The sequence below is a fragment of the Lissotriton vulgaris genome, chromosome 6 (assembly GCF_964263255.1).
Source record: "Lissotriton vulgaris chromosome 6, aLisVul1.2, whole genome shotgun sequence".
Classification (NCBI taxonomy): Eukaryota; Metazoa; Chordata; class Amphibia; order Caudata; family Salamandridae; genus Lissotriton; species Lissotriton vulgaris.
Window position 1 is genome coordinate 78,139,831 of NC_141694.1, and position 26,946 is coordinate 78,166,776.

Consider the following 26,946-nt stretch of genomic DNA (forward strand, 5'->3'; position numbering starts at 1 on the left):
ACCTTCCCTGTCACTGACTCCACTGCTGACGTCTCAAGTGGCACAGTGCTGTTCCCATGCTCATCCCCAACAAAGAGCCAGATGGGCGTCATCCGACGCCAACTCCATCACCAAAGGGAGCCTGCTCTTCCAGGCCAGAGCCTGTGCCCTATTCCTATGGGCTAGGATGTAGGGATGATTGTGAGGGGCCACTGGATCCTGATGAATACCAGACCCTAGATGTCACATAGGACACCTGGAATTAGAATCTGGCATAAGCCAGGTGACTAGACACCTTTCCAGATACTGGCTTGGTCACTCCTACCGTGGCCATGGAGGTGGGAGCCTCATTTGCTATGTTCTGACTAGGTGCTTTAGCCGAGAGTGACCCCATCAAAACTGCTTCTCCCGTTCTTACGAATCGCATATGGACATCCTACTTGGGCCTGTTCCAAGCCTTGCACAGAGGGCTCCTGTGAATAAGACAATTGCCCGGCACCATCGCCCCACCCCAAAGGGACCCCTACCTACTCACCCAGCACCCTACCCAGGAAAGCTTGGTAGTCCGAGCCTCAACTTCCAGAGTAAATGCTTGTACATTCCTTACTACTCCACCGGACAGGGAATCCAAGAAGCTGGATACCTTTAGAAAGAAGTTTTTTTTCTGCCAGCCGGGTTCTGTGGTCAGTAAACACCGCGTACCTTGTGGGCCGATGGTCCCATTCACTCGATTGCACAGGTACTGCCTATGGTCTCGAAGGAGGCCTGAGCTATAATCTCCCAAACTTTTGCTGATGGGAGGTATGAAGCTAGGTTTGTACAACCGACTCACCAGGCAAAGCGGATTTATTGTCGGTGGCCCTTAGTCATCAGGCTTGGTTAATGACTACTGTCTTTTAGGGGATGTCTTGGCCTCACTCATGGACACGCCCTTTGATGGCTCCCATCTCTTCGGAGCCGACACGGACTCAGTGCTGGAGCACATTAAGCACTGTAGAGCTACAGCTAGGTCTGTGGATCTTCCCATGGCCCCTCGCCAACCCCAGTCCGCCTTTGGCTCCTTTCGTGGCAATGGAAGTGGCTTCCAGCCACATCTCCACCTGCTCAGTCACCACAGCCTGCAGGCTTCCCAGCCCATGCATGGTGGAGGACCTGGTACCCACAGACCTCATGGGTCAGGTAGCCAGGTCAGGCCAGTCCATCACCTCTCCACCCCGGCAGCCTCAGCCTCCGAGATTGGATTAAGCTAAACCCCTAAATTTTGAAGCAGCAGAAGCTCAGATTAATTGTATACAATATGCCCAATATGTGGAAGCCATGCTACTTCTTTAGCTGCTGTGTTGTTCATCGACCGCAGTTACTCTTAAAGTGCTGCATTGGCTGCCTGTAACGAAACATATTTTGTTTAAAGCATTAGTGTTGGTTCACAGGACAGTGCATCGGTCCTGTCCCAGCTAATTATTTGGCTGTGAGATTCGTCCAGTATATCGCTGCAAGAGTGCTGAGTTCTGCTTCTACCTCACTTCTGGTAATCCCATGCTTTAAACACATCCAAAAGGTGCAGCAAGCCTTTTCCTACCTTGCGGCCAAGAACTGGAATGAGCTCTCTCATGAACTGCGCCTAATCTCTTCTGAGTGAACTTTCTATAAAAAATTCAAAACCTGCCTTTTTTCTGTGAGGGTGGGGGCAGTAAGATCTCTGTTTAGGATTGAGTACCTGGCCTCTGCCTGTTACCGATTGAGTAGCCGTGCGCACTACAAGTCCCTCTCATTCATTCACCTTACAGAATCTAGCCCAGGCTAAGGAGGACAATCCAAACAGAACCTGCTGGCTCATCCCCGGCGGCACAGCTGGAAACATAGCAAAAATAGAATGTATATCGGCCCTAAACCCCATTCGACGACCACCACCTGAGGCTTTTACTGCTTTGATAATCTCAAACCTTCCCAGCTGAATCCCTGCTAGTGCTAGGAAACCCCAGGCCGGACCATAATTTTCAGCCTAATGAACACTCAGGAGATGGGTGGATGCCAATTTGTAGAGCTTGTTTGGTCCCTGCAGCCATAGGGCATCACAACTTTAACCCATGAGACAAAGGTCTTGTGTTTCACAAGTCCAAATGTGAGTTGCTCAGTCAGTCCAGTTTCCACATTGCATTCTGAGAAAATTAGGAATAAAATTCTCAGAAAGCAAAGAAAAAACTCAGACTAGATGACTTTCCAGACATTGGCCTAGCTACCAGTCGATCTGTATGAGGATGGTATACGGAGGTTTACAGGTGCTTCACTCCAATTTGTTGGCACACCTTCATAAGTTTCAAGACAAAAAGGGTTCCCTTAGCCTGTTGGCTGTTCGCACTACAAGTAACAACTTCAGAGGTTGACCGGTGAGTTTTACCTGATCGATTGCCACCTAATTCCAAACTGTTTGAAATGGCTTCTCTAATTGGCAGAGGTATGCACCCTGTAAAAATAGGGACCCTAGTCAGGGTAAGTCAGATACACACCCTAAATTAACCTGTGCTCACCCTCTGGAATGCTTGGCACAGAGCAGTCAGGCTTAACTTAAGAGGCAATGTGTAAAGTTCTTGTTACAGTAAAAGATTGAAAGCACCACAAACAAATAATCCACAGGTTAAATAAACAGAGCTTAATTTCATGAACAAAACAAGACCGAAATGACAAAAATCTAATAAGTAAAACCAGAGTTATGAATTTAAAAAATATATCTTGAATTATAGTGCTTAGAGTCATAAAGCGCCAACCAGGACTATCTGGTCGCGCTGGCGCTGGTTAAATCTGAAAAGTCAAGCCGACTGTGATGGAGGGCAGGTCAGATACAGAAGACACACAGGCCCTGCTGAAACAGTACCGTCACGTAGAATAAGTGTTGACGTCGAAGAGCAGCTGTGAGGCGAAGAATGGGTGATGCGCCATCGTCGATCCAAAGGATTGTAGGCGATGCGTCGGTCCGAGTCATGCAGTCGGTTTCCACGTTGTTGTCGAGCTCCGAGCAATAAAGGCAATGCGTTGTTGTTGCTGGGTGGAAGGTTGAAGGCAGACTTTGATGTTTCTGAGAGTGCAGAACAGGAGGCAAGTCCTTTGAGTCACTTGGTTCTGGAATGTAAAGATTCAGGTCCAGTCCTTCTCACCACCAGGCAAGGGGCAGCAGGGCAGGCAGAGCAGGAGTCCAGCAAATCTGTCCTTTCAGCAGCACAGCAGTCTTTCTTCCTGGCAGAGTGTCCTCAGGTCTCGAGTGTCCGGAGATGGTGGTAACTGGGTTCCAGTACTTATACCCAGTTCTGCCTTTGGAGTGGTGGACGCTTCAAAGAGAGCCCTTGAAGTATACCAGGTCCTTGCCCTTCCTGCCCTGGCTCCAGACTCACTACAGGGGAGTATGCAGCTCTATGTGTGGGGACAGGCACAGCCTTATTGAGATGCAAGTGTCAGCTCTTCCCTCCCATGTAGCTCAGTAAGGCCAATACGCCTGGTGATGGGACATCAGGATGTGAATGACACACCTCAGCTCGCTTTGTGTGTGACTGCCTAGAAGGAATGCACAAATCACCAGCTGTTACCCATCCCAGATGTGTATTCACAGACAGGCAGAGGCAAAGAACGGTTAAAGTAAGAATATGCCAACTTTGTAAAAGAGACATTTTCAGACTTACAATTAAAAATCCAACTTCACCATAAGTTGTGATTTTAAATTGTTGGTCCAGAGATATCAAACTTCCAATCTTGTCCCAATTGGAAATTACACTTATAACATGGAATAAGGTAATCCCAATGATTACCTACAGACAAGATATGCCTTGCAGTAGTGAAAAACGACGAACTACCAGGACATGTCCAACTTTTCAAATACACTGCAACCTGCCCTTGGGGCTGTCCAGGGCCTACCTTAGGAGTGACATATGTTTGTATTAAAAAGGAAGGTTTAGGCCTGGCCAGAGGGCTGACATGCCAGGTCGACATTGCAGTTTAAAACTGCACACACAAGCTTTGCAATGGCAGGCCTGAGACATGTTTAAAGGGCTACTTAAGTGGGTGACACAATCAGTGCTGCAGGCCGACTAAAGCATACCAAAGGGGATGATGGACAGAGTGTTGAACAATGCAAGCACTCACCCCCAGTCAACTGATCTGGGTTTGATCCATCACCGTTCTTTAGCCCACTCTGCCACCCCAGTTCAGACATCGCCATATGCAAATCAGTCTGACCCTGTGCATCATGGGAACAGTCCAGCCCGAACTGCCAAGCCATGTCTTCCCTGGACCGGAAACAAGCATCCTGGGACCGGTTTCTGGCTAATCAGCCGTCATCAGCCAGGCTAGCATGAATCCAGTGGCAAAGTGAGCAAGGGACCTAGGTCTAGGCATACCCTGCCAACTTAAGGCGAACAAAGCAATACCAAAGGGGATGATGGACGGAGTGTTGAACAATGCAAGCACTCACCCTCAGTCAACTGATCTGGGTTTAATCCATCATTCTTAAGCTCACTCCGCCAACCCAGTTCAGACATGGCCATATGCTAATCAGTCTGACCCTGTGCCTCACGGGAACAGTCCAGCCCGAACTGCCAAGCCATGTCTTCCCTGGACCGGAAACAAGCATCCTGGGACAGGTTTCTGGCTAATCAGTCGTCATCAGCCAGGCTAGCTTGAATCCAGTGGCAAAGTGAGCAAGGGATCCAAGTCTGGGCATACCCTGCCAACTTAGGGCAAACAAAGCAATACCAAAGGGGATGATGGACGGAGTGTTGAACATTGCAAGCACTCACCCCCAGTCAACTGATCTGGGTTTAATCCTTCATCATTCTTTAGCTCACTCCGCCACCCCAGTTCAGACAAGGCCATATGCAAATCAGTCTGACCCTGTGCCTTATGGGAACAGTCGAGCCCGAACTGCCAAGCCATGTCTTCCCTGGACAGGAAACAAGCATCCTGGGACCGGTTTCTGGCTAATCAGCCTTCATCAGCCAGGCTAGCTTGAATCCAGTCGCAAAGTAAGCAAGGGACCCACGTCTGACTAGTAGCATCTAATTTACAGGACCTGAGCACATATAGTGCACTATACTAGAGAGTTAAAAGTACATTAAATAGGCCAATTGTGGACAAGCCAATGTTACTATGTTTTAAGTAGACAGCACATGCACTTTAGAACTGGTGAGCAGTGGTAAAGTGTCCAGAGTACTGAAGACAACAAAAATGAACTCAGCAAAAAGGGGAGAGGGCAAAAAGTCTGGGGGAGACCCTGCAGAAAAGGCCAGGTACAACACCGATTAGCCACCGTCTCCTCTTAATTGTGATGCCTGAAGAGGCCACAGATCAGAGCATGCTTTGTCTTTGCAGAGAAGGGAGAAAGGAGGATCATATCATGTTCAAGTGATAGATAAGGAATGAAACAGCACTCACTGTCTGTATAGTGTCCACCTCTGTCCTCTCTTCACCAGCACTAATCTCATGCTCTGGTGTAGCTGTCAGGCTTGCTGTGCACGCTGAACCCACTGTGCTACAGGGTATTGCAATACAGTCTCAGGCCAACATGTACGCCCTTGGAGACAATGCTGTTCCTTGGCGGTGTGAATACTTGAAAACAATGGTGCAGACAAGGCAGGCGGTGTTACATATACTGGGCCTGAATATGAAGTGACTCTGCTCCCAGTCAATTTGATTCCAGATACGATGAGGCCCATCCCTTACATGCCAACAGACCTGATTCAGGTGGGATACTCACAATTTCTTAAGCTACAAATGGCTTTATTTTAGTTGTTTCCCCACTAAAATTGCAGCGGTTGCAAAATAAGACAATGCGGAAAATCCATGCCCAGATTTCTTTTCAAAATCTTCCCGTTCGAAAATGTTGCCATGTATCCCACCCTGTGCCCTTCACCTCGGCATCGGTCTAACTATGCCAACTCTTTGGTTTCCAAAAACAGACAGGAAGGATCTCCAGCCACTGCATGTCCCTTGGACTTGCAGCAGCTCCTTTCCCACCATTCAGGAACTTATAAACTGGAATTAAAAACAGAACAAAATAAGATGAGGATAATCAAAAAACAAATCAAAGGCTTTTCACTTAGAGGGTCAGCCATAAAGGCTGCATGAGCCCTCATGGGCCCTTGCTTCCTGTGGCTTATGAGCAATTGCACTAATGTAACATGCCCATTCTCTCTCCTTCTCCAAGACTCCCTCTCTCTTTTACTCTCCCTCTCTCACAGTGCTCTACAGACTAGTTCAATGATGTGCTGAGTAAGCTTTGAAGATGACTCTATGTTTATTCTGCTGCATGATGCACAGTATGACAGGCATGGACTACAAACCTGAGAAGAGGTGTACTTTGATAGTAGTGTGGTGCTCTCAATAATCTAGTAGGAATCACATCGCACCTTGCCTTTACCTAGATGTCACATACTTGTGTCACAACATTTGAGACTTATGGTTTTTCTTAACAAGCTTTTCCATGGCTTATAGATGCTTTTATTCATGTTTCTGGTTGTAATGTTCACATGTTTTGTTAAACTACAGTCCCTTGATGAAGTAACAATCCCACAATCTACTGGGGCACTGGTAGCCACGGAACTCAAGACCATTTAACATCTTGATTGTGAAGAAATGGGTTCACATCTTGACAGGTACAGCCGGTTCTGCCCTATACCTAGGACGAGAGAAGCATTCAAGGGACTTGACACACATCCATAGACTACGGAGTATTTGGTTTCTACTTGTAGGATCCAGAATGAGAAAAGTAGTGTACTATCTGCAGATATATCATATTTAGTGAGCTTGTTTAATACAGTACTGCAATGCATGCCTGGGAGTAATCCAATGTATAGAAAATGATTTTACCTTAAGACGTGTGTCCTTGTGCTCCAGGAAGCTGAAGTTGTTGTTCATGACACGGGTGGCAATCCACTTGTTTACTGGCACGAGAAGCAGAGTGAGTCCTAGACCTGCCAGGGATGCCAAGCCAACTTGTTGGTACAGCAGATAGAAAGTGACAGCAAACTCGGTTGGCAAGATCCAGACTTCATGAAAGGCAGAGCAGAAGTGGGTCAGCTGCTCCGAGTCAGTGCTAATGAAGTTGACGACTTCACCCGTTGAGAAGCGAGACAGGCTACTGCTGCTGGCCTTCACAGTTTTGCGGTAGATGGTGGACACAGCTGCAGCTCTGACCATCAGCTCTACCTTGTGCACTTCATATTCAAATTGATTGTACAACAGGGCACCAAGAAAAGAAGAGGCAAAAAGCCCTAAGGCACAGAGTAGTCCATAGCTTAAAGGTTCCTGCCGTGTCTCCATAAAATTCACCAAGCGATTGAGCAAAAGAGGGCCTGCAAAGGTCAAGGCACTGACCACCACCCTGACAATCCCTAGTGAGAAGTACCTCAGACCATAGGCTGAGTTGAGTACAGACAAGAAGCGTACCTCCTTCTGGATATCTGAAGTACCAAGAGGAAAAAAATTGCCATCTGCGTCATTTATAGGACTAAGAAGTCTGCTGCTGCCATCTTGGTTAGCAAAACCTGATACCAACTTCAGGGTGGCATTCTTTTTTTGCCAGCAGGCATTAAAGCGTTTGCGGATTGTTTGCGTTTGGAGATTGAATGGTAAATGATAGACATCATCAGGCTGCTTCAAATCTTTTTGATATCCACGTTTCAACAAAGGATTCATCCAATGGAAGAAGAAACGTGAAAGCCAACTCTCATTAGTTTCACCAATATTCTGCCACTCGCGCATTATGGCCCATGAATCAGTCCGAAGAGGGCTGCAAACCAAGGGGTCACTTATGGCTCTAAAGGCTTGGTGGGTGGAAATGGGACACATGAAGGCAAGTAGGTAGGTGGCAACACAGACCAGCTGGAGGCCAGTGACAATAAGTTTCAAAATGGGTCCAGGTAGCATTGGATATGATGCCATTCCATTATGGCTATACCACACACACTTACTGACCAGGGATGGCACAGGAAGGAGCACCAAGACTACCAAGACCAAGGGGCCTCTAGAGATGCAATTTGGTGACCTGTGGAGCCTGAATAAAGCTATGCCATGAGTGATCCAGGCCAGTGCTGAGATTCCACCAGTCAACACTTCCAAGGCAATTGTTCCCTGCTTTTGAAAAACAGCCTCCAGGATAATACTGATGATGGCAAGAACAGCAAAGAGGAAAGAAAAAGTGATGCGGCACTTCCAAGCACGTCTGGGACAGTGTTCAGATCCAGGAAATCTATAATAAACAAGGCATATTGTTAGGGAATTCAAAAGTAATATCTACAAAATGATGTATAGGATGTTGGCTAGTGACCAAGGTAAACAAACACAAATAAAACTAATTAGAAACTGAGGAAGACTACAAGCTTGAATCCAAGAAGTTTGAAAATAACTATTTTATAAGTTATGTCCTATGTTTTACATCATAAAAACAATATCAAGGAACTTGCTAACCCACCTGCTACACCTGTGGCCCTCCCTGTGCAAGAGGTGTCTTACATGCAGAAGACATCACACACACTACCTATAAGTGCAGCAGCCGATGCATAGACCAGAAAAGAGAAAGGAAGGGATGAAAAGAGAAAGAGGATTGGACACTGGAAGGTAGAGAGAGGGATGAATGGAAGACTTAGAGAGGGTAGGACAGGAAGAGGATCAACCTATGTATCCTACTCTTCTGCAGTAGCGAGTCTTTTCCAATGAGGGTTAGAACCAGAACTTGTGAAGCGGTGAAGTCAGATGGCTAAACAGTCTTGGAGAGGCGTGTACCTAGGAACTGTCCACCTTCAAGATCCTCACACATGTCTACAATGCACTCCATGACACAGGACCAGCATATCTGAACCATCACCTCTCTTTCCACGCAACAGCCAGACAGATTTGCTCCGCCTGACTTGCCCTGGCTAACGTCCCACAGATCCACAAGACCAGAACCAGAGGAAGATCCTTTTCCTACCTCGCTGCCAAGGCCTGGAACCCCTTGCCCCTCCACCTCAGGCAATCACCCTTGCTTACCCAATTCATGAAGGATCTCAAGACTTGGCTCTTTGACAGAACCTCCTCGCCCAGATGGATCAGCAGCCTCCCCCCACCCAGTGCCTTGACACCCTTACGGGTGAGCAGCTGTGCTATATAAATTCCTGAATAATTTATGGATTGAGTTAAGTCCCTATGATAGAGACCAGGTAAAGTGCTCCTAAACCAGTTCCAAGGAATTGAACAGGGAATTATGACTATGAGGTATTGCACCAGCAGGTTCACTCTAAGGTTTAATACCAACACCTTAAGAACCACTTGAAGGTTCTCAGAGATTTTGGAGGCCTAATCAAACCTTACAGAGACCGATTTTAGTACAAAGTGTCATAAGATAAATTGACAAGTCAAGGGTACTTACTCTTGTGTGGTTCATGCTTGATTAAAACTGGATGTCTTTGTGTAAACAAGCAATACAGAGACTAAATGTAGCAACAACATTAAAGACAGTGTTGTGGGGTTAGGAACAACATAAATGGGGCCCATCTTATCATCAATCACTTTCTTCTCTGCGTCCATATATGTAGCCTTCTATGACACTGATCCCTGGGAGAAGCACCAACAGGGGATGGTATCTCCCAAGGTACTTCACGTGGGACTGTAGTCTTTGAAGAAGAGCTCACAGGTGCCGGGTAGAGTATTTATGTAGCAGATATTTTAGTTTTGGAGAATCTACGTAAGTGACTGGCCCATTTGGTGATGTTCAATTTGACACTGGAGTTCGGGTATTGACTGAGGAGCCCCTTGAATACCTGTGACATGTCTATGACTTCAATAAAATTAAAGATGTTGGAATCTGATCTCTTTCTTTAAAAGGACATATAAAAGTATTCAAAATACACAAAGCACATGTTCGTGCTGCTAGGAAAGATCCAACAGCCAAGATCAATCAAATGCATACGAAATGTATACAAAGGAGCCTGCACAGTATCTCATAACAGTGATGTAAATGATTTCCCAAATATTAATGAACACGTTGCAATTTAATTAGTATGTCATTATTAGCTATTTCTTCATAATTTTCTTCAAAAGGTAGGACTGAAGCCTTAGCTTACATCCAGATGATTTTTTATTGATTCGATGCCATGTGAAAATTAGAAGTACAAAATAATGTATACACCACTGCAACGCATTTTGGTGAAAACCCCTTCTTCAGGGGAACAATCTTCACAATCCCAAGAATAATAAATACCTATAGACAAAGGTAAACAAAAGTAAACTATGGGTTCCATCCGAGCATTTAAGAAAATGATATGCAAATTACTTACATTTACACACTAACTGAAGTATTCTTGTGCTCCTGCAACAGCTTTTTTGCACTGAAGCTTTTTAATATGCAACTAGAAGTGATGGTGTAATTTCAGGAATTTCATGTAACAAGCATAATGTGAAATATCAGAAATTGCACAAGATTATGCTGGTGTAACAAAAATGTTGCTGGGGCCTATTCAGGGGCTTGCTGTTAAGTACATTCCTCGGACTGCCATTTACACTTTTCTTTGCCCAGTTTTCCCTTTTTTCACAGGCAATTCCCAGTGACAACCTGTTTCACCTCCTCTGCGTGTTAACCCTGCTGCCTCATCCATGTGCTTGTTACTTGTTCTCTGCCGCTGTTCTCCATCTTACACTCTCCTCACAGCCAAGTCTTTCAGGTCTGCGCACTCACCTAGCTGGTAAGACTGGCTTGACCTCGCCTTCTCTTTTTCTCTACCACGAAGCATTTAGCTAATGTGTCTTGCCATGTCCTGTCCCATGCGGTGTGGCACAGAGGCAAGAGGATCAGACTCAACAAGGCCTGGCAGTCAAAGATGGTACTGATGCTTCAACACTATGGTATAGCGGGTGCTAGAGGCATTCAGAGTCCCCCTCGGTATGGGCTCTCGGCAAGGAGGCCCCCTTCTACTATCACAAAGGGTCATACATATAGCTAGTAGGAAAGTAACAGAATGTAGTATCTATCACAGCGTTCACCTGGGATTACAGCGATAACAAGCTTGGCCATTTAGAGGTTGTGTACCTACCTGGGAGTGCCTACATAGCAGGCACTAGTTACAGCCAGCAGAAGGTGTGGAAGAGCACTCAGCACCAGCTGATTGAAGCAGTACCCGATGCTCCCATGTTTCCAGACTGGAAGCGGGTCTGAGGGGCTGGACCCACAGAGTTCAGGCAGCAGCCGATCCATCTTCTGTTGTCAAAAAAGTAAAGCTAATAGCAACGTCTGAAACACAAACACACACAAAATGAAATCAACATATTGGCATAGCAATCAAGTTTGTCATTTTCATTGGCGATTGACCGCTCACAGCAACAAAACCTTCGTTCAAGTTAAGCTAGAGCTGCGAGACCATGTACAGGTGGTGCTGCAGTAAAATCAGGCTCAAAGGGATAGCAAAAGACACAGACATGATGACTTAATACTTCTAATGCCACAATTGTCTTTAGTGGATGGATAGGTTGTCCTCTCCAAGATGGTGTCTATTGGGACCCTACCTTTGACCATCGGTAGCAAAGGCTGGCCGTGTCCTCCCAGTCAAGGCTGAACATAAGACCCACCTCGCCATCACCAATGAAGATCCAGACATAGACTTGATGAAAGATGTGGAGCAGAAGAACAGAGGACATGGTGCATCTGGGGCATCTACGGGCCATCCGTATGGGCGGAGGGGCCATGCCCCCTACCTTTTTCCCGACATGAAGAAGGTCTGTTAAGGATAAAAAGGTAACCTGACAGTCACTCTTTTCCTTAAGGCCAGGCAGCTAGGAACTAGACATGTGCTAAATGCACAGGCTTCTGGCTACCTGAGCAGAACTTTGCCAGGCTGAGGATTTCACAGCCCTGTGGGCGTGACCACCTCAGCCAGGTAAAAGTGTTTCGAGGCACTCCTCCTCATGACGTAGTGGAGCGTCCCTGATAGCCTCGGACGTGGGCACTTCAGTTTTAAGCCCTAAAGTGCCGAGGGCTGAGTGTTAATCAATGACACCTTGTCACAGAATGAGGAGGGGTAAGTAGTCTCACTGATCACCTAAGGTCAGTCAATAAGGGAAGGCAGCAGTCCCAACACTCCTGGGACCTCTGAAGCATCCCTCCCAAGGTGCAGTAGAGGTAGTTTTTTTTAATGTTTGGGTAGTGCGTGCATGTATGGATGAATGTATATATATATATATGAATGTATGTATGTACGTTTGAGTGTATGTGTATTTGTGAGTGTGGGTGTGCGCATGTGTGGGTGTGAGTGAATGTATGTGAGTGATTATGTAAGTGTGTTTGTGGCCCCCCGCCACCTCTCCCTGCTAGAATTACCGGCAGCCACTGCTCTGGGAGGCACCATGACTGAGGGAAATAATCCCCATACTAAAGGAAATGTGAAGACCAAGCACTATAATTTTGTCAAACTGATAGCATTATCTCCATCAGAAAGAGAAAAGTACCATAGCAACAAAAGTGTAAACATACTCGTTATCACAACCAACAACAGCGATGCTGGGCAGCCAGAAACTGTACCAGATGGATATGTCACAGGTCATTTACCTATGGGCACTCACTGCAGGGGACTAAACACAAGGTATGGGCAATTGTCACACCCTGCATTCAGCAGGAACTACTGGCAAGGCAGCATACCATGATCAGCACAGCGGATACTGCAGGCAGAGGTACATGGAAAAGGGCATGGTAGTGCGCTTAGTTCAGAATTCTCCACCGCCGGGGCTTGGCTGAAGACTGAGCAAGGTAGCCAGCATCTAGGGAAGCTCCCGCAACCCATGGCCCACAACTCAATAAATCTGGCACTTAATCTGTATCAGATACCACAGTAATCGGAGTCGCCTTAGCCAGAAATCCACTGGCATCAGCCGAGGACCCAGAGATGCCAACAGGCCGAGAAACCTGAAGAGGCATGCCTAGAGGGTGAGGCTGGGAGCTGGAGTGACATAAACCACACAGCGTGTATTGCATCGGAGTAGGCAGAACAGGTGAGATCAGGCCCTCCCTTGGGAGGTGGAGTTGAGACAAGGTGTATCGAGCAAGCGGCAGACAATCTAGTAGGGACCCTAGTGGCCAGCTGCAGGCCGGTCGACATTAGAGAAGCAGATCAAGTCTTGCTGCAGCGGGAAGAATACAACGAACGGCAGTGGTTGCGGAAGGCAGCAGCAGCAGAGACATGCTCCAGACTCCTGTGGTGTACCTGCGGGCGGTCTCCCTGGGAAGTTAGTGTGACCGAGACAGGGCCGTGAATGGAAGCAAAGGATGCCAGACAGTGTGGTAGCAACCTGGTTCGAGGTCTGCGAGGTATGGCATCCAACGCAACGGAGCAGCTCACCGGAGAGAGCCGGAGCCATCACATCAAAACCTGTCCATCACATGGGGTATCGGCAGGGGGTGGAGGAGCCCTTGTGACGGGTAAGATGACCCACAGAGGGGGTCAACGGCACTGCCGCTCACCCTTGACACAGTCACAAGGCTTTCATCAAGCAGCAGGAACTTGGCCTGGCAGGGTGAGTGACTCAGCGGAGTTGCTCCAACACACATCGGTTTAGTGCCAAGTTCGAACTTGCCAAACAATCTGCATCAAGGGCGAGAAGCAGCCATCACATGCCCCCCCTCCAGACAGGGGATCTTTGAACATTTACAGAGTGGTTTGAACAGTAAACGGATGTACAGAAGCCCCAGTGAGGGTGATCAGCCAATCAGCCCCACTGGGAAAAACCCGACAGGCGGTGTGGAGTACCACCATATTCACAGGGAGGAGGCGGCAGTAACTACACTGGTGGGGCGCTAGTAACTAGTGGACTATCCCGCGGCTTCACTTCCTAGCACCTACAATGACGGGCGGAACGGGAGTATGCAGCTCCCACCAAACAAAGCTAGATAAATTTGCTTGGAAGGAGACCCAAGAAGCAGGGCACTTGTCCTAAAAAAAGAAGTGGGGGGACGCGGTTACCGGAAGTGACGTCACGACAGGAAGTGGCGTCACGAAAGGTGGCTCTGATCCCGTCCCAGAGAGGTCAAATAGTTAAGTCCAGCTGTTTGCAGGGGGGACGGCGTCCACCCAGTAAAATAAGTGGGGGGACGCCGTCCACCCGCGTGGCACCCCGACTCGAGCCCTGCCAAGAAGTCGCTGAATACTCCCAGGATTCCACGCAGTCCAGCACCCATGCAACCTCTACTAAGGACAACCTAACCTTTCAGGATATTATGACAGCCCTCGCCTCACTTGAAACACGAACAGACTCAGTAACCACAGATGTATCATTCTTCTGAGCAGATAACAGAAACATGAGTACAAAAGTCATTGAAGTGGAAGAGACGACAGCAAATCTACAGGCCAACACCAACACACTCAACCGTTGAGTCAGTGAACTCCGTGATACCAACAGGGTACTTGAGGCCAAGCTTGAAAATTATGAGGGAAGATCCAGGCGCAATAATAATAAAATAATAATAATAAAAATGTCAAATATTTGGAGTTTCTGAGCGAGCAGATGGGCCAGCAGTGGATCTATCCATACAGGACCTCGTACTAAAACACCTCCAACCCCATGGCTTCTCAAAATATTTCTTTGTGGAATGGGCTCACTGTTTGCCGGGTGGACGACCCTCGCCAGAGGCGCCCCACAAGAACGATCCTGGCCCACCTTTTCTACTTTCGAGATCAGAACGTTATACTACAAACAGTCGCAATGCGCCACCGATGCATTATGAAAACAGTGGTCACCTTCTTTCCAGACTTCACAATCAAAGTCCAGAAACAGAGGTGAAGCTTCATGGAAGTCAAGAAAGCCCTAAGACAAAATGAGATGAAATACGCAATGCTCTTGGTAATAATGTGTTTCATATTCATTTGAGTTTTATTTTTACTTATTTCTTTTTTACACCATGGCTTGCACACAAAGATGACCACCATGTGTCCACTGGTATAACTTTGTGTATATACAGTTCATGTCTAATTTGTGAAAAAAATCATTTAGGAACATTAATCGTAAGAGTGGACCTAGGTATGAACAATATACGACAGATACATGTCATCTAATACATCTGTGTCGACAAATTCTGTTTTCATCTCATTTTATTTGGAATTTATCAATATATATACTAAATGCAATAAATACACAATAGTCTGAAAAAATTCAAAGAAATTCATCCATAGATTTCAATTCTCAATATGAACAGTCACATTACAGTTTCTTGACATCGTAGTGTTCAAAGAAAAACCATTCAAATGTTCAGGTTCTCAAGACACAAAATGGTCATATCATAAATATAAATCTTCAGCATGGCTAATACAAGTATGAGTCCTACGCGCCTTTCCGCTATGTGCCTTCATCAGGAAGCCATGTATTGTATAGATGTGACCTTGTATGTAGTTCTCATGGGTTTAAAATTAACAATCCGGGAGTATATTGATAGTTGATTAGGCAAATCTGCTAAGGTCCCAATGCATCCTAAAAGGTAGATTTAAATGTCGTTCAGGATGAGATGAAAGGTTGGGAGACTTAGGTGTATTGCTTATCAGTGGCCAGCGAGCAGCAGAACGTTAGCATTGCGCGATACTGAAATTGCAAGTCACGTTTTTAAAGTTCATATAGAAGAATCTAAAAAGTGTCGACGATATGTGATCCGGAACGTTAAGAAATAACTGTATGGTTCTCTGGCACACTGTCCCGCTGCTGACGTTCAGGACGGAGGGAGCTATATGGTACGGTGAACAGCCGTTGGACGACCGGGCATGTTGAATCTCCACGCCGTAAGGATAGCGGCAGCGGCCATCTGTTATAAAGTATCCATGTGTGTCGGATTTGTTTATACAGTTGATGTCAACATGAGGGTTGATCTATATGTTTTTTGCCTTTTTTGGGTATGTGGCATTCTTACACTTTATGCTTTGATGATTGGGGTCAACGTTCATGGGACACTGGTGCACGGTGTGACATTGGGAGTCATGGTATGGGTTTGGTGTACCCGTTGTTGTTTTCTTGACTAGACACATATGTTTTTTTTCGCGCCTAGATAACGGCTGCAAAATACTGAATGCCCAATGCTTGGACTTGATCATGTATTGGACTCGGGAAATATATTATTTATCTGAAGTAAATGCAAACCAAATCCAGTACTACCTAACTTGGGAACAGTGGGACTACATATTACAATTTTTGGATATCGTTGGAGGGCTACACAGCTCAGAATTTGACAATAGAGTATTTTTACCTTTATGAATTTTCTTGCAAGAACAGTGTGCAACAACTTTGGTAAAGGACCATAAAACATCAGGAGTAGTGGGTTGTATATGGATATCAGTATACCTCTCACAACTGGGTGTCTGTGATTCCATTTAATGTCACATACAGATAACAAACAAGATACGGAAAGCACGTTTGGTGAAGGCTTATGATTCTACTGAATCACTGGCTTTGTGGATAAGCTTTGGTCACTATGACTATTTCTTTTCTATCTCATATTTTCCTCGTAATCCCTATACCGTCTTTATAATACTTTTTTTATTACAATACTAGAACATCGAGGATAACCTCTATGTTTATTTAAAACACTGAACTACAGTGATTTGTACTTTAGTTGTGGCTATAATCTGTGATAAGCACCTACAATATGTACTATATCTGTATTTTCAGCCTTAAAAAAAAGCCTGAAGAGATGAAACATGTGTTGGCTGATGTTTTGCTGGAAGTGTTGCTCCTCAGAATAAATCGACTTTGGGAACTGGGAACAGAAATTGGACTTTACTTTTTTTTGTGAACACATTTCTGCATGTTCCTTTACAAGGACATATGATCTATATTAAATATGCAATTGTTTTTACCAATTTCTAATACTGTTGTCGATTAACAACTGCTCAAGAGGGTGCTTGGTGCAGTTTCAATAAATGTTTATATGATTTACATTAGCATTTCTAGTGTATAGGGGCTACTTTTGGTAGTAGGGTACCTTAAATGTGAGTGCACCTCTGTATGTGTACAAATTTTACTAGAATTGTTGATACTTCTCACTGACAACTTGACATGGGTATACATATTGGTGTGAGGTGTAGTAATTTTCCCATTCAGGGCTACTACTAGCGAACTTTTCTTTGTTAAAAACTCAACATTGGTTGAATCGCAACAATCTCAATATGAACGCCCTCAAAACTGAATTCCTCCTAATCTCTCCCCCCAACCACACTATTAACTTCAAAGAATGGCTCTCAAATCTAACAGCCTTCAACTGCATACCTCAGATCATAACCTCATCTAAAATCTCTAGGAATAATATTGGGCAATCGCCTTTCTATGCAGAATAACAATAGCGCCACCATGAGAGGCGCCACCTACACTCACTAAGGAAATTAAAACTTTTCATTCCAACTGCTGATCTAAAGATGGTGGTTCAAGTGCTAGTGATCTCCAAACTAGATTACAGCAGCACCAATCTCATGTGACTTGCAAAAGCAAAACTTGCACCTCTGATGGCAACCTGCTCAACTCATCACAAGCTCATACAAAAGGGATCACATCACAAGATAAACTTTACTGCAGCATCTAGACAGGATCACGCACGTTGTTTAGCGGCACCTGCACGTCCTAAGAGGCATCTGCACCAGTAAGTAGCAGATTTCTGATGTTACAGCGAAAATATCCATACTGACTCTGAAGGAGAGGAGGCACTAGGGAGCACTTTCCGAGAGGAGGCAGCGTCACCGCAAGCTTACTGAATATTTTAAATGTGGCAAGACTGAATTAGGTTTTTAAATACTTTTAATTGAACTCACCCATTGTTGTTGCACATAGCACCCGTTCTCCCGACAAAGCCGCCTATTTCCCCGGTCCACCACAGAGTGTTCCGCTTGTGTGGAGGGAAAACGGCGCAAGGAGGCTGGGCAGTGGGCAAAGGTCAGGAGGCGAAGCCACTGACTACATTAGTCGCATGGCAGCGCGGACGCGCGCCGCTGGCGCACCAAAGGCAAGCCCATCTGCGCCCATCCGTGCCCGGCCGGGACCAGAGGCCAGAACCCCTGGACCAAATACAAGACCTTTGACATATTCCGAGAACCACCTAAAATCACTCTGGAAACCAATCGATGAAAAATACAACCACCACATCAACCCGACCACCAGCATTAAAACCTGTAAGAACAGTCTGTTTAAACTGCACCTCCCAGGGCAGCACCTGACTAATAAAAAGAGCATTATAGAAACAAAATTACTTCTGATGAACTGCAGGTCCTTGCCAAAACACCACCTTGATATTAACATCCTACTTACCGAGCAACAGCCTGCAGCCCTATTCCTAACAGAAACATGGCTGCACAAAGACGCCGACCCTGACGTGGAGCAAGCACTTCCCCCAGGATACTAAATTTTGAGGAAAGATATGACACCCCGGAAGGGGGCGGAGGGATTGCTGTTATCCTTAAAGACCATGTAATGGGACGCATCGAACCAGATATGATGCAAGACTGTGAGAGCATGGGTTTTACGCTCACATTTACCCCCACATGCTCCCTTTCAGGAATTTTAATATACAGACCCCCCGGCCCTTGCAGAACATTCATTGACTCCCTCACCGACATAGCAGAAATAAGGGCAAACACGACAGCCAAATTCACCATTCTAGGTGACCTAAACCTTCATCTAGAAGACACTAATAAAGGCGAAGCATACAACCTCATACTCAGTATGCAGGCACTGCAACTTGAACAAAGAGTAACAGGCTCAACACATAAAAAAGGTCACATACTGGACCCAGTCTTCTCAAACTTAGACAACATATCACTAGGCAGCCCCTCCCCAGTCCCTTGGTCAGACCATTTCTTAATACCTATCAGTTGGAAGATATCAATGACCCTTCCCAGCAATCAACCCCCAAAAACCTGGGACCGACCATGGGCAAAACTAGAGCCCGAAGTCTGGGCACACACCGTTGAAACCACCCGTGAAACCACATACCCCATAACAAATACTGACCCTACCAAAGCAAGTGATAAATTCAATGAATGGATCACAGCTTCTCTACACGCCATTATACCACACAAATGGAACGCAAAGACACCAACCGACAGGAGACTCCCATAGTATACCCCTAAAATAAGAGAGACCAAGCAAATATGCAAAAGATTGGAAAGGGCATGGAGGAGGGATTACAACTCAGAGAAAAAACAGAAATACAAAGAGGCCATAAAAAGATACCATACAAAAATCAAAAAAGCCCAGGCACAATACTATGAGGAGAAAATTAACCTGGCATCCAATGCACCTAGGGAAATTGCTAGAATTGCAAAAAAAACTATCTTTATGTCCCCAGCCAGAAAGGCCCTCAGAATCAGCCCCACTGCGATGTTTGGAATTGGCAGAGTTTTTTAACACCAAAATCCTCAACATCTACAACGCCTTCCCCCCACCGCAGCAAACGGAAAACCTAAGCACCAAATTGGACAGTGACACGAAGATAGCAATCCCTATGAGCGACCTCCCAGCACTTAACACTCATACACACTCTTCACGAAAGTTAAATCTGGATCCCCTTGTGACCCAGCTCCGGCACATCTGCTGCATAAGGTCAAGTAATCCATACTCCCCACACTATGGGATGTCCTCAACTTGTCCCTAACTACAAAAACAGTACCATTAAGCTGGAAACACGCCATGGTCAAAGCACTTTTGAAAAAGGGCAACCTAAACCCAGAAATATGGAGTAACTATCGTCCGGTATCCCTGCTACCCCTGGTCAGCAAGATTGTGGAAAAACATGTAAACACCTCTCTCTCAAACTACCTCGAAGACCATAAAATTTTGGACACCTCCCAGACAGGGTTTCATCCCAAACACGGCACAGAGACAGCCATGATAACAGTAACCGAGGAATCAAGGAAAATCCTCGACCAGGGGGGCTCAGTGGCACTCATCCTATTGGATCTGAGTGCCGCATTTGCCATGGTACATCATGGCACTTTACTAGACAGACTCAAGGAGGTGGGAGTGACATGAAATGCCTTTTCCTGGATCAAGTCCTTGGTAAACAGTCAAAATATCGAGTTTTTAATTTCGACCTACACTAATATCGAGTTGCTAATATCGATGGGACAGAATATCGATGTCCAGAATATCGATGGCCAGAATATCGACCCTAAGGTAAGTAATATCGAAATTACTAATATCGATAGCATATATATCGATGTAAGTAATTTCGATTTACTAATATGTGTTAGAAATATAAGTTAAGTATTTAAATTAATTGTTATAATATGTGTTTAATATGTTTTTATAATTTAAAAATATATAAGAGTAAATAATATGTTTTACTACCACAGCGGGTTGTGGGTTTATAGGGGAATAGGGTGGGAAGTAATTTATTTGTAATTAAATAATTAATTTTTCAATGATTAATTTATTTTGCAATTAAATATTAATTGGCAATTATTTATTTAAATTGATTAATTGATTAATTAATTGATAATTTATGTATATTTTTAACTAAATTATGTTTTACTACCACAGCGGGTTGTGGGTTTATAGGGGAATAGGGTGGGAAGTAATTTATTTGTAATTAAATAATTATTTTTCAATTATTAATTTATTTTGCAATTAAATATTAATTGGCAATATTTATTTTAATTGATTAATTGATTAATTAATTGATAATTTATGTATATTTTTAACTAAATTATATGTTTTACTACTGGAGCGGGTTGTGGGTTTATAGGGGAATAGGGTGGGAAGTAATTTATTTGTAATATTAATTAATTTTGGGTAAAGGGGTATTTTTAGGGTTCAGGGTCAGTTTTCAGTTTTTGGGTAAAGGGGTATTTTTAGGGTTCAGGGTCAGTTTTCAGTTTTTGGGTAAAGGGGTATTTTTAGGGTTCAGGGTCAGTTTTCAGTTTTTGGGTAAAGGGGAATTTTTAGGGTTCAGGGTCAGTTTTCAGTTTTTGGGTAAAGGGGTATTTTTAGGGTTCAGGGTCAGTTTTCAGTTTTTGGGTAAAGGGGTATTTTTAGGGTTCAGGGTCAGTTTTCAGTTTTTGGGTAAAGGGGAATTTTTAGGGTTCAGGGTCAGTTTTCAGTTTTTGGGTAAAGGGGTATTTTTAGGGTTCAGGGTCAGTTTTCAGTTTTTGGGTAAAGGGGTATTTTTAGGGTTCAGGGTCAGTTTTCAGTTTTTGGGTAAAGGGGTATTTTTTGGGTTCAGGGTCAGTTTTCAGTTCTTTGGTAAAGGGGTATTTTTAGGGTTCAGGGTCAGTTTTCAGTTCTTTGGTAAAGGGGTATTTTTAGGGTTCAGGGTCAGTTTTCAGTTTATGGGTAAAGGGGTATTTTTAGGGTTCAGGGTCAGTTTTCAGTTTTTGGGTAAAGGGGTATTTTTAGGGTTCAGGGTCAGTTTTCAGTTTTTGGGTAAAGGGGTATTTTTAGGGTTCAGGGTCAGTTTTCAGTTTTTGGGTAAAGGGGTATTTTTAGGGTTCAGGGTCAGTTTTAGGTTTTTGGGTAAAGGGGTATTTTTAGGGTTCAGGGTTAGTTTTAGGTTTTTGGGTAAAGGGGTATTTTTAGTGTTCAGGGTCAGTTTTCCCTACTGTTGCACCCACTGGAGTGGGAATAGTAATTATTGTTAAGTAATTATATATTATATATGATTCATTTTTTTTTTTATTAAATATGTATTATTTTTTTTTAACAATTATTACATATATTTAAATATGTTTAAGTAATTATTATGTATTATTTACTGTTTTTTTTATGTTATTTTAAATTTTTAAAAAATCGATATATTTAACAACGATATTTTTTACATCGATATTAAATTTTCGATATTTTGGTACTTACCATGTTGTACATAGGGCGTCGATATTTTTGCTATCGATATAATTACGCCGATATTTGTGTAGGTCGAAATTCTGTCTGTCGAAATTCTGTCATAGATCCCAAGTCCTTCCTAATAGATAGATCATTTCAAGTGTTTGAAGGCAATCATACCTCAAGGAAGATCCCTCTCACCTGTTTGGTGCCTCTGGGGTACTCACTGACCCCCAACCTATTCAACGTGTATGTGAGACCCCTCGCCAATCTAGTTACCCCATTTGGAGCCCAGATAGTAACATACGCCGACGACACCCAACTGGTGGTAGCCCTCAACCACCCTGATGGCAGCACTATTGACTTGGAAGAATGTCTGACTAAGGTGGCCATCTGGATGGATCAGTCTTACCTGAAGCTTAACGGGGACAAGACCGAACTTATGATCCTCGGTAATACAGTCAGGGGCCCCACTGACTTAAGATGGCCAGCATGCCTCGGACCAATCCCCGAAACCAAGGAAAAAATAAAGAGCCTTGGAATCTGGCTGGATAAATCACTAAAATCATCAAGCGGTACAAGTGGCAGCTACATGCTTTGGCATCCTAAGGAGACTTATGAAAATTCTACCACTTCTCCCAGATACTGCACGTAGAACGATGGTACAAGCCCTTATACTCCCCCGGTTAGACTACTGCAATGCACTGTACCTGGGGACCCCTAACGCCGTAATAAGAAAACTTCAAGTGGTACAGAACTGCGCAGTTAGACTACTATACAACATCCCCAGGAAACAATCAGCCAAGCCAGCACTGAGAACGCTGCACTGGCTCCCCATATCCGAGCGTGTTAGGTTCAAATCACTCTGCATTGCACACAAGACCCTCTGGGACACAGGCCCAAAAATTATTTCCACCCTGGTCTCCTTCCACCACCCTCGGCGCAATCTGAGATCTGCCAATCTGTTCCTAGCCAAGGTTCAAAAGATCAGGGGGGTAAGAACGGGGGGACGTATATTTTCGTACAACGCAGCCATGCTGTGGAACACACTTCCCATGCAACTTAGATCCACACCACAGCACCCCTCTTTCAGGAAACAACTAAAAACATGGCTCTTCCAGAAGCTGTAGTAGAACAGTAATGTGTGATGCCTTAGCAATCAGCGCTGGGATGCCTAAGGGTAGCCATGCGCTATACCAAGAATCGATGTAATAATAATAATAATAATAATAATAATAACCTCAGAGCACTGAACTGGCTATCCTTTGAGGCAAAGATCATTCTACAAGTTTAAAAAAAAAACGTACAAGTGTTCCTCCTCTGAAACCACCCCCAAAATTTGGAACTCGTGCCCTCCTGAGACCAGATCCAACCCTTTAACTGTCCTCTTCAAACGAAAAGTAAAGCTACTAATGAACAGATTCCTTCCTCAATGAAGACGAACCCTTCCCAGACTAACTTCCATGGCCTAATAATAATAATAATAATGGGGAGTTTTGTATAGCGCATGGTGACGCCAGACGGCGTGTCCCCGCGCTGTGATAACTGGTGCCTACCCTTCCACAAGACCCTCTGGTCCTACTACATTATTCAAATTACGACTCTGAATACAGACTCTCTGAACACCAACCTACCTTGTTATATTGACTTTGTTGTTCTTCGACAATTGTATACTCCTATCCAGTGCTTTAAATGGGCCGATACTCACAGGTACTGAGTACCTGCACTTTTTATTTTCAGCCTCCTGAGTACCAACACTGTTTCACTGCCAAGGAGAGTACTGATACTCATGACTGGTAGACTCAGTGGAACTACTGCTGCTAAGGATGAGGCTGTCAGAGTGAAGTTTGTCTGAACGCCACTGTGACAGCCAAAGGGCCAGTGTAGCCCAGTGCCGAGCCATTTCCGAATTTTTCAGCAGCGGCTCCTTTGCATTATTTTAGGGTGTCACATGCTGGAAATCTTGGTATCACGCTGTGATCGACAGAACCGAGTCCAATCAGGCCCTGCACTACAAATCATAGTTGTGAAGTTGTGCACGCAGCTGAGAGTCGGAAAGAAGAATGCATTGGGAGCCATGCATTAAAAACTAAATTTGTTATCCTACTGTGAGTGAATATCTGCTTTTGTGTGATAGAGGGGAAGTGACCGAGAGAGAATAGGGATATTCTCTGGAGGTATTTTTAAGAAAATGAAGGAATGCTTTGTGTGCGCATTTCTGCTTGCTCTGTGTGTGTGGTTGCTCACATGCGTAAGAGCATACGAGTGCCGTGCCTAATACAAGAAGATGCAAATATTTTTAAAAACACAGAAATTATAGCATAACATTGTTTGGCCTGCCGCGTGCGAGTATTTAGATGACGCCGCGATTCACTCGCGGGAGCAAACATCTCTCTGAAGCTGCGATTCACTATTGCAGTCGAATCCTAGGGTGTCGGAAGTAAGCGGCATGAAGTGACATTAAAACTAGCCAGACTCGACAACCCTGGCATGTGGCGGCGGCTGCTAATAAACACTTTGGAGAGCCCTCTACTTTACGCATTCTACATCTGATACACGGATTTATTATGTGGGGTAAATTGTAAATTGATACTTGTATGGCGCACTTCTCACCCGCAAGGGTCTCGAGGCGCTTGTACGAATACCGCTGTGGAACCCATCCTGGCTTTCCCTGTGAGGCGTCCACTCCTGGGCACCCCCAAGGTGGAGGCCAGGCACCCTTAGCATTGTGGGGGCCGTTGTGGAGATTAAGCAAGCTATTGCCCAGAGTTGTAGAGTGGGACTCCATGATTGGAATAGGCACCGAGGCGAGAATTATCAGGTCCGTGGAATTTTGAGCCCAAGACCGCCGAGGCGGGGAATTGAACCCTGGTCCCAGGCTAGACCTCTGCATCAGGGTCTGCCGCTCTAATCATTAAGCCACACTTCTCCATGTTTTAGGGTATTCTTTTCTTACTGTGCTAGTGGTTTTAGTTTGAAATGTTAAGGTTTTGTAGTGTTTTGTAGACTGCAATTACGAAATATCCTTAGAGACTATGGCCTAGATGTAGGTAATTTTATTTTACCACTTCTTAAATACCGAATTTTACCGATTCGGTATTTAAGAAGTGGTAAAATAGAGGGGGGATATAGGTATTACGGAATCGGTAAATACCGAATCGTTAAGATTCGGTATTTACCGATTCTGTAAATACCGATTCTGTAATGCGCATTGATTCCTATGGGCATTGAAGCCCATAGGAATCAATGGGCATTACTGAATCGGTATTTACAGAATCTGTAAATACCGATTCCAGCAAGGGTGCAGGGGGTGTCACTTTGACACCCTCTAGCACCCCAAATACAGGCATGTGTGCCATGTGGCAAACAGACATGCCCTAAGGGCATGTCTGTCTGTCACATGGCATAGGTGTGCATGCACACATGTGCATGCACACCTGAATTTGGTATTTTACCACCCAATTGGATTGGGTGGTAAAATACCGAATCTGAAAGGCCTTTGGGACTCAGAAGAGTCCCACCTACATCTAGAAGTTACCGAATCGGTAAAAATACCGATTCTGTAAATTTACCAATTCAGTAAAATTGGCCCCCTACATCCCAAGCACCCATTTACCAGTCGGTAACGGCGGAAATCGGCCGTTACCGGCCGGTAAATGGCCACCTACATCTGGCCCTATGTGGGAGCTTTGGACATATGTCGGCGCCATCCTGTTCTCATGAAAGGCAGGCAGGCTCGCGGCTTTCTCCGCTTAATCGCCTCGCTTCTGATAACGCAGTTTTTGTGGCGACTGCAGTGAGGCGGCGTTGGCACGGTATCCTATTCGGTGTGACTCAGGCCTGCCCCCTATGACCACCCCTCCCTTTTTCGATGGCCCCAGACTGCGATGCTCTTCCGTATTCCGAGGTCGAGGACCTCGAGGAGTGTTTGGGTCGACCCTCTTCCGGAAGAGACGGCAGAGGACTTGTCACAAAGCCAGTCTTACATGCACATTCGGCCCTTTCAGTGAGTGCAGCACTGCTCCAGGTACACCCTTTATTCTATGTTTTCTGGAGTAGGAGACTTGTGCGATTTCTGTAACCTATTAGTATTTGTCACATACTTTCTCCTGAAAATTATGCTTTCTGTGCCTGAATACTGGGGTTAATGTGAAATTGGGCAGGAAGCTGTCCAAACTGGTGCCATCCAAATCACCCTGCCCTCTGAGCCCGTGCACTGCCCCTCCGCACTTGTGTTCAAGACTCTTCAAGATACTTGCTTGTTTTCCTTCTTCTGTTTCTTTAGATATGACACTCCTTATTTCTCTTTGATGACTCGTTAAGTGCGTGAGCTCAGAGGCCTGGCGGTCATAACGGAAACAGCAGGCTCTTTCATTTTTGTACCGGCAGGGACTTTAAAATACTGCAACCCTTCTAAAGTGGGAGTGCTCCCTTCTATGTTATCAGCTCTATAACTTTCAGTGACATGGTTGAGAGTTCTGCCTTTAAAAAAACGTGAATCGTATTGTGTGGGGGAAAATAGTAGTACCAGCAGAAACATTTGATTCTTCAGTCTCGCCTACAGAGAGCTTTCAAGTTTTTACAGTCTGTTGCCTACAGTCAATGTATAGGTGTTCGTTTGCGAATTACCTATTTTCAACCAGGCGCACAACTAAACCCAAGTTAGGGGTTGGATGGGGCCAGAAAGGTGTTGTATGGAAACCTAAGATTTTGAATGGGTGGGGGTAGCCATCTTCAAACCTTGAGTTATAATTACTTGTGAGAACTTTCCTGTCAGTAAGAAGTGTTGTGTTTTCATACTCTGAGCTAATATACCTGGCAGGAAGAGGATCTGTTTCTGTGACAGTCCGTGGCAAATGGGGTCGCCTAAACAGAGATGGCCCAGTTGAATAGTTTACAATATCTTCCACAAGATATCTGTGCTAACTCCCACTACCCCAGATATGTAGGACAATTGCTGGCCTGCATAGGCATAACTTCGTTAGCTAAGTTCTATTCATACTATATTTATCACCATACAGCACCTTTAAATTGCGGAATAGAATACCAGTAAATAATTTAACTCACTTGCTGTTATGGGAAAGATGTTTTGTGTATAGATCTTATTTAACATTCAATGCTGACTCTGTTCTCTGTTGTGCTACATGGTAACCATAGATTTTAGCTCTCGTCATATAT

The 26,946-nt window shown here is 44.8% G+C and overlaps 1 protein-coding gene across 2 annotated transcripts in view; it reads right to left on the reverse strand.

Annotated features, from left to right (window-relative positions):
• Nucleotides 1-26,946, reverse strand: part of LOC147706822 (ATP-binding cassette sub-family C member 10-like) — a 389,662-nt gene that overhangs the window by 304,719 nt on the left and 57,997 nt on the right. For both annotated transcript variants that reach the window (XM_086925955.1, XM_086925954.1), the window contains exons 2-3: nucleotides 11,031-11,227; nucleotides 6,832-8,212 (exon numbers count right to left, since the gene is read on the reverse strand). In XM_086925955.1, coding sequence (XP_086782081.1) covers nucleotides 6,832-8,212; nucleotides 11,031-11,191 — 1,542 coding nt within the window. In that variant the 5' untranslated portion in view covers nucleotides 11,192-11,227. The remainder of the gene's footprint in view (nucleotides 1-6,831; nucleotides 8,213-11,030; nucleotides 11,228-26,946) is intronic.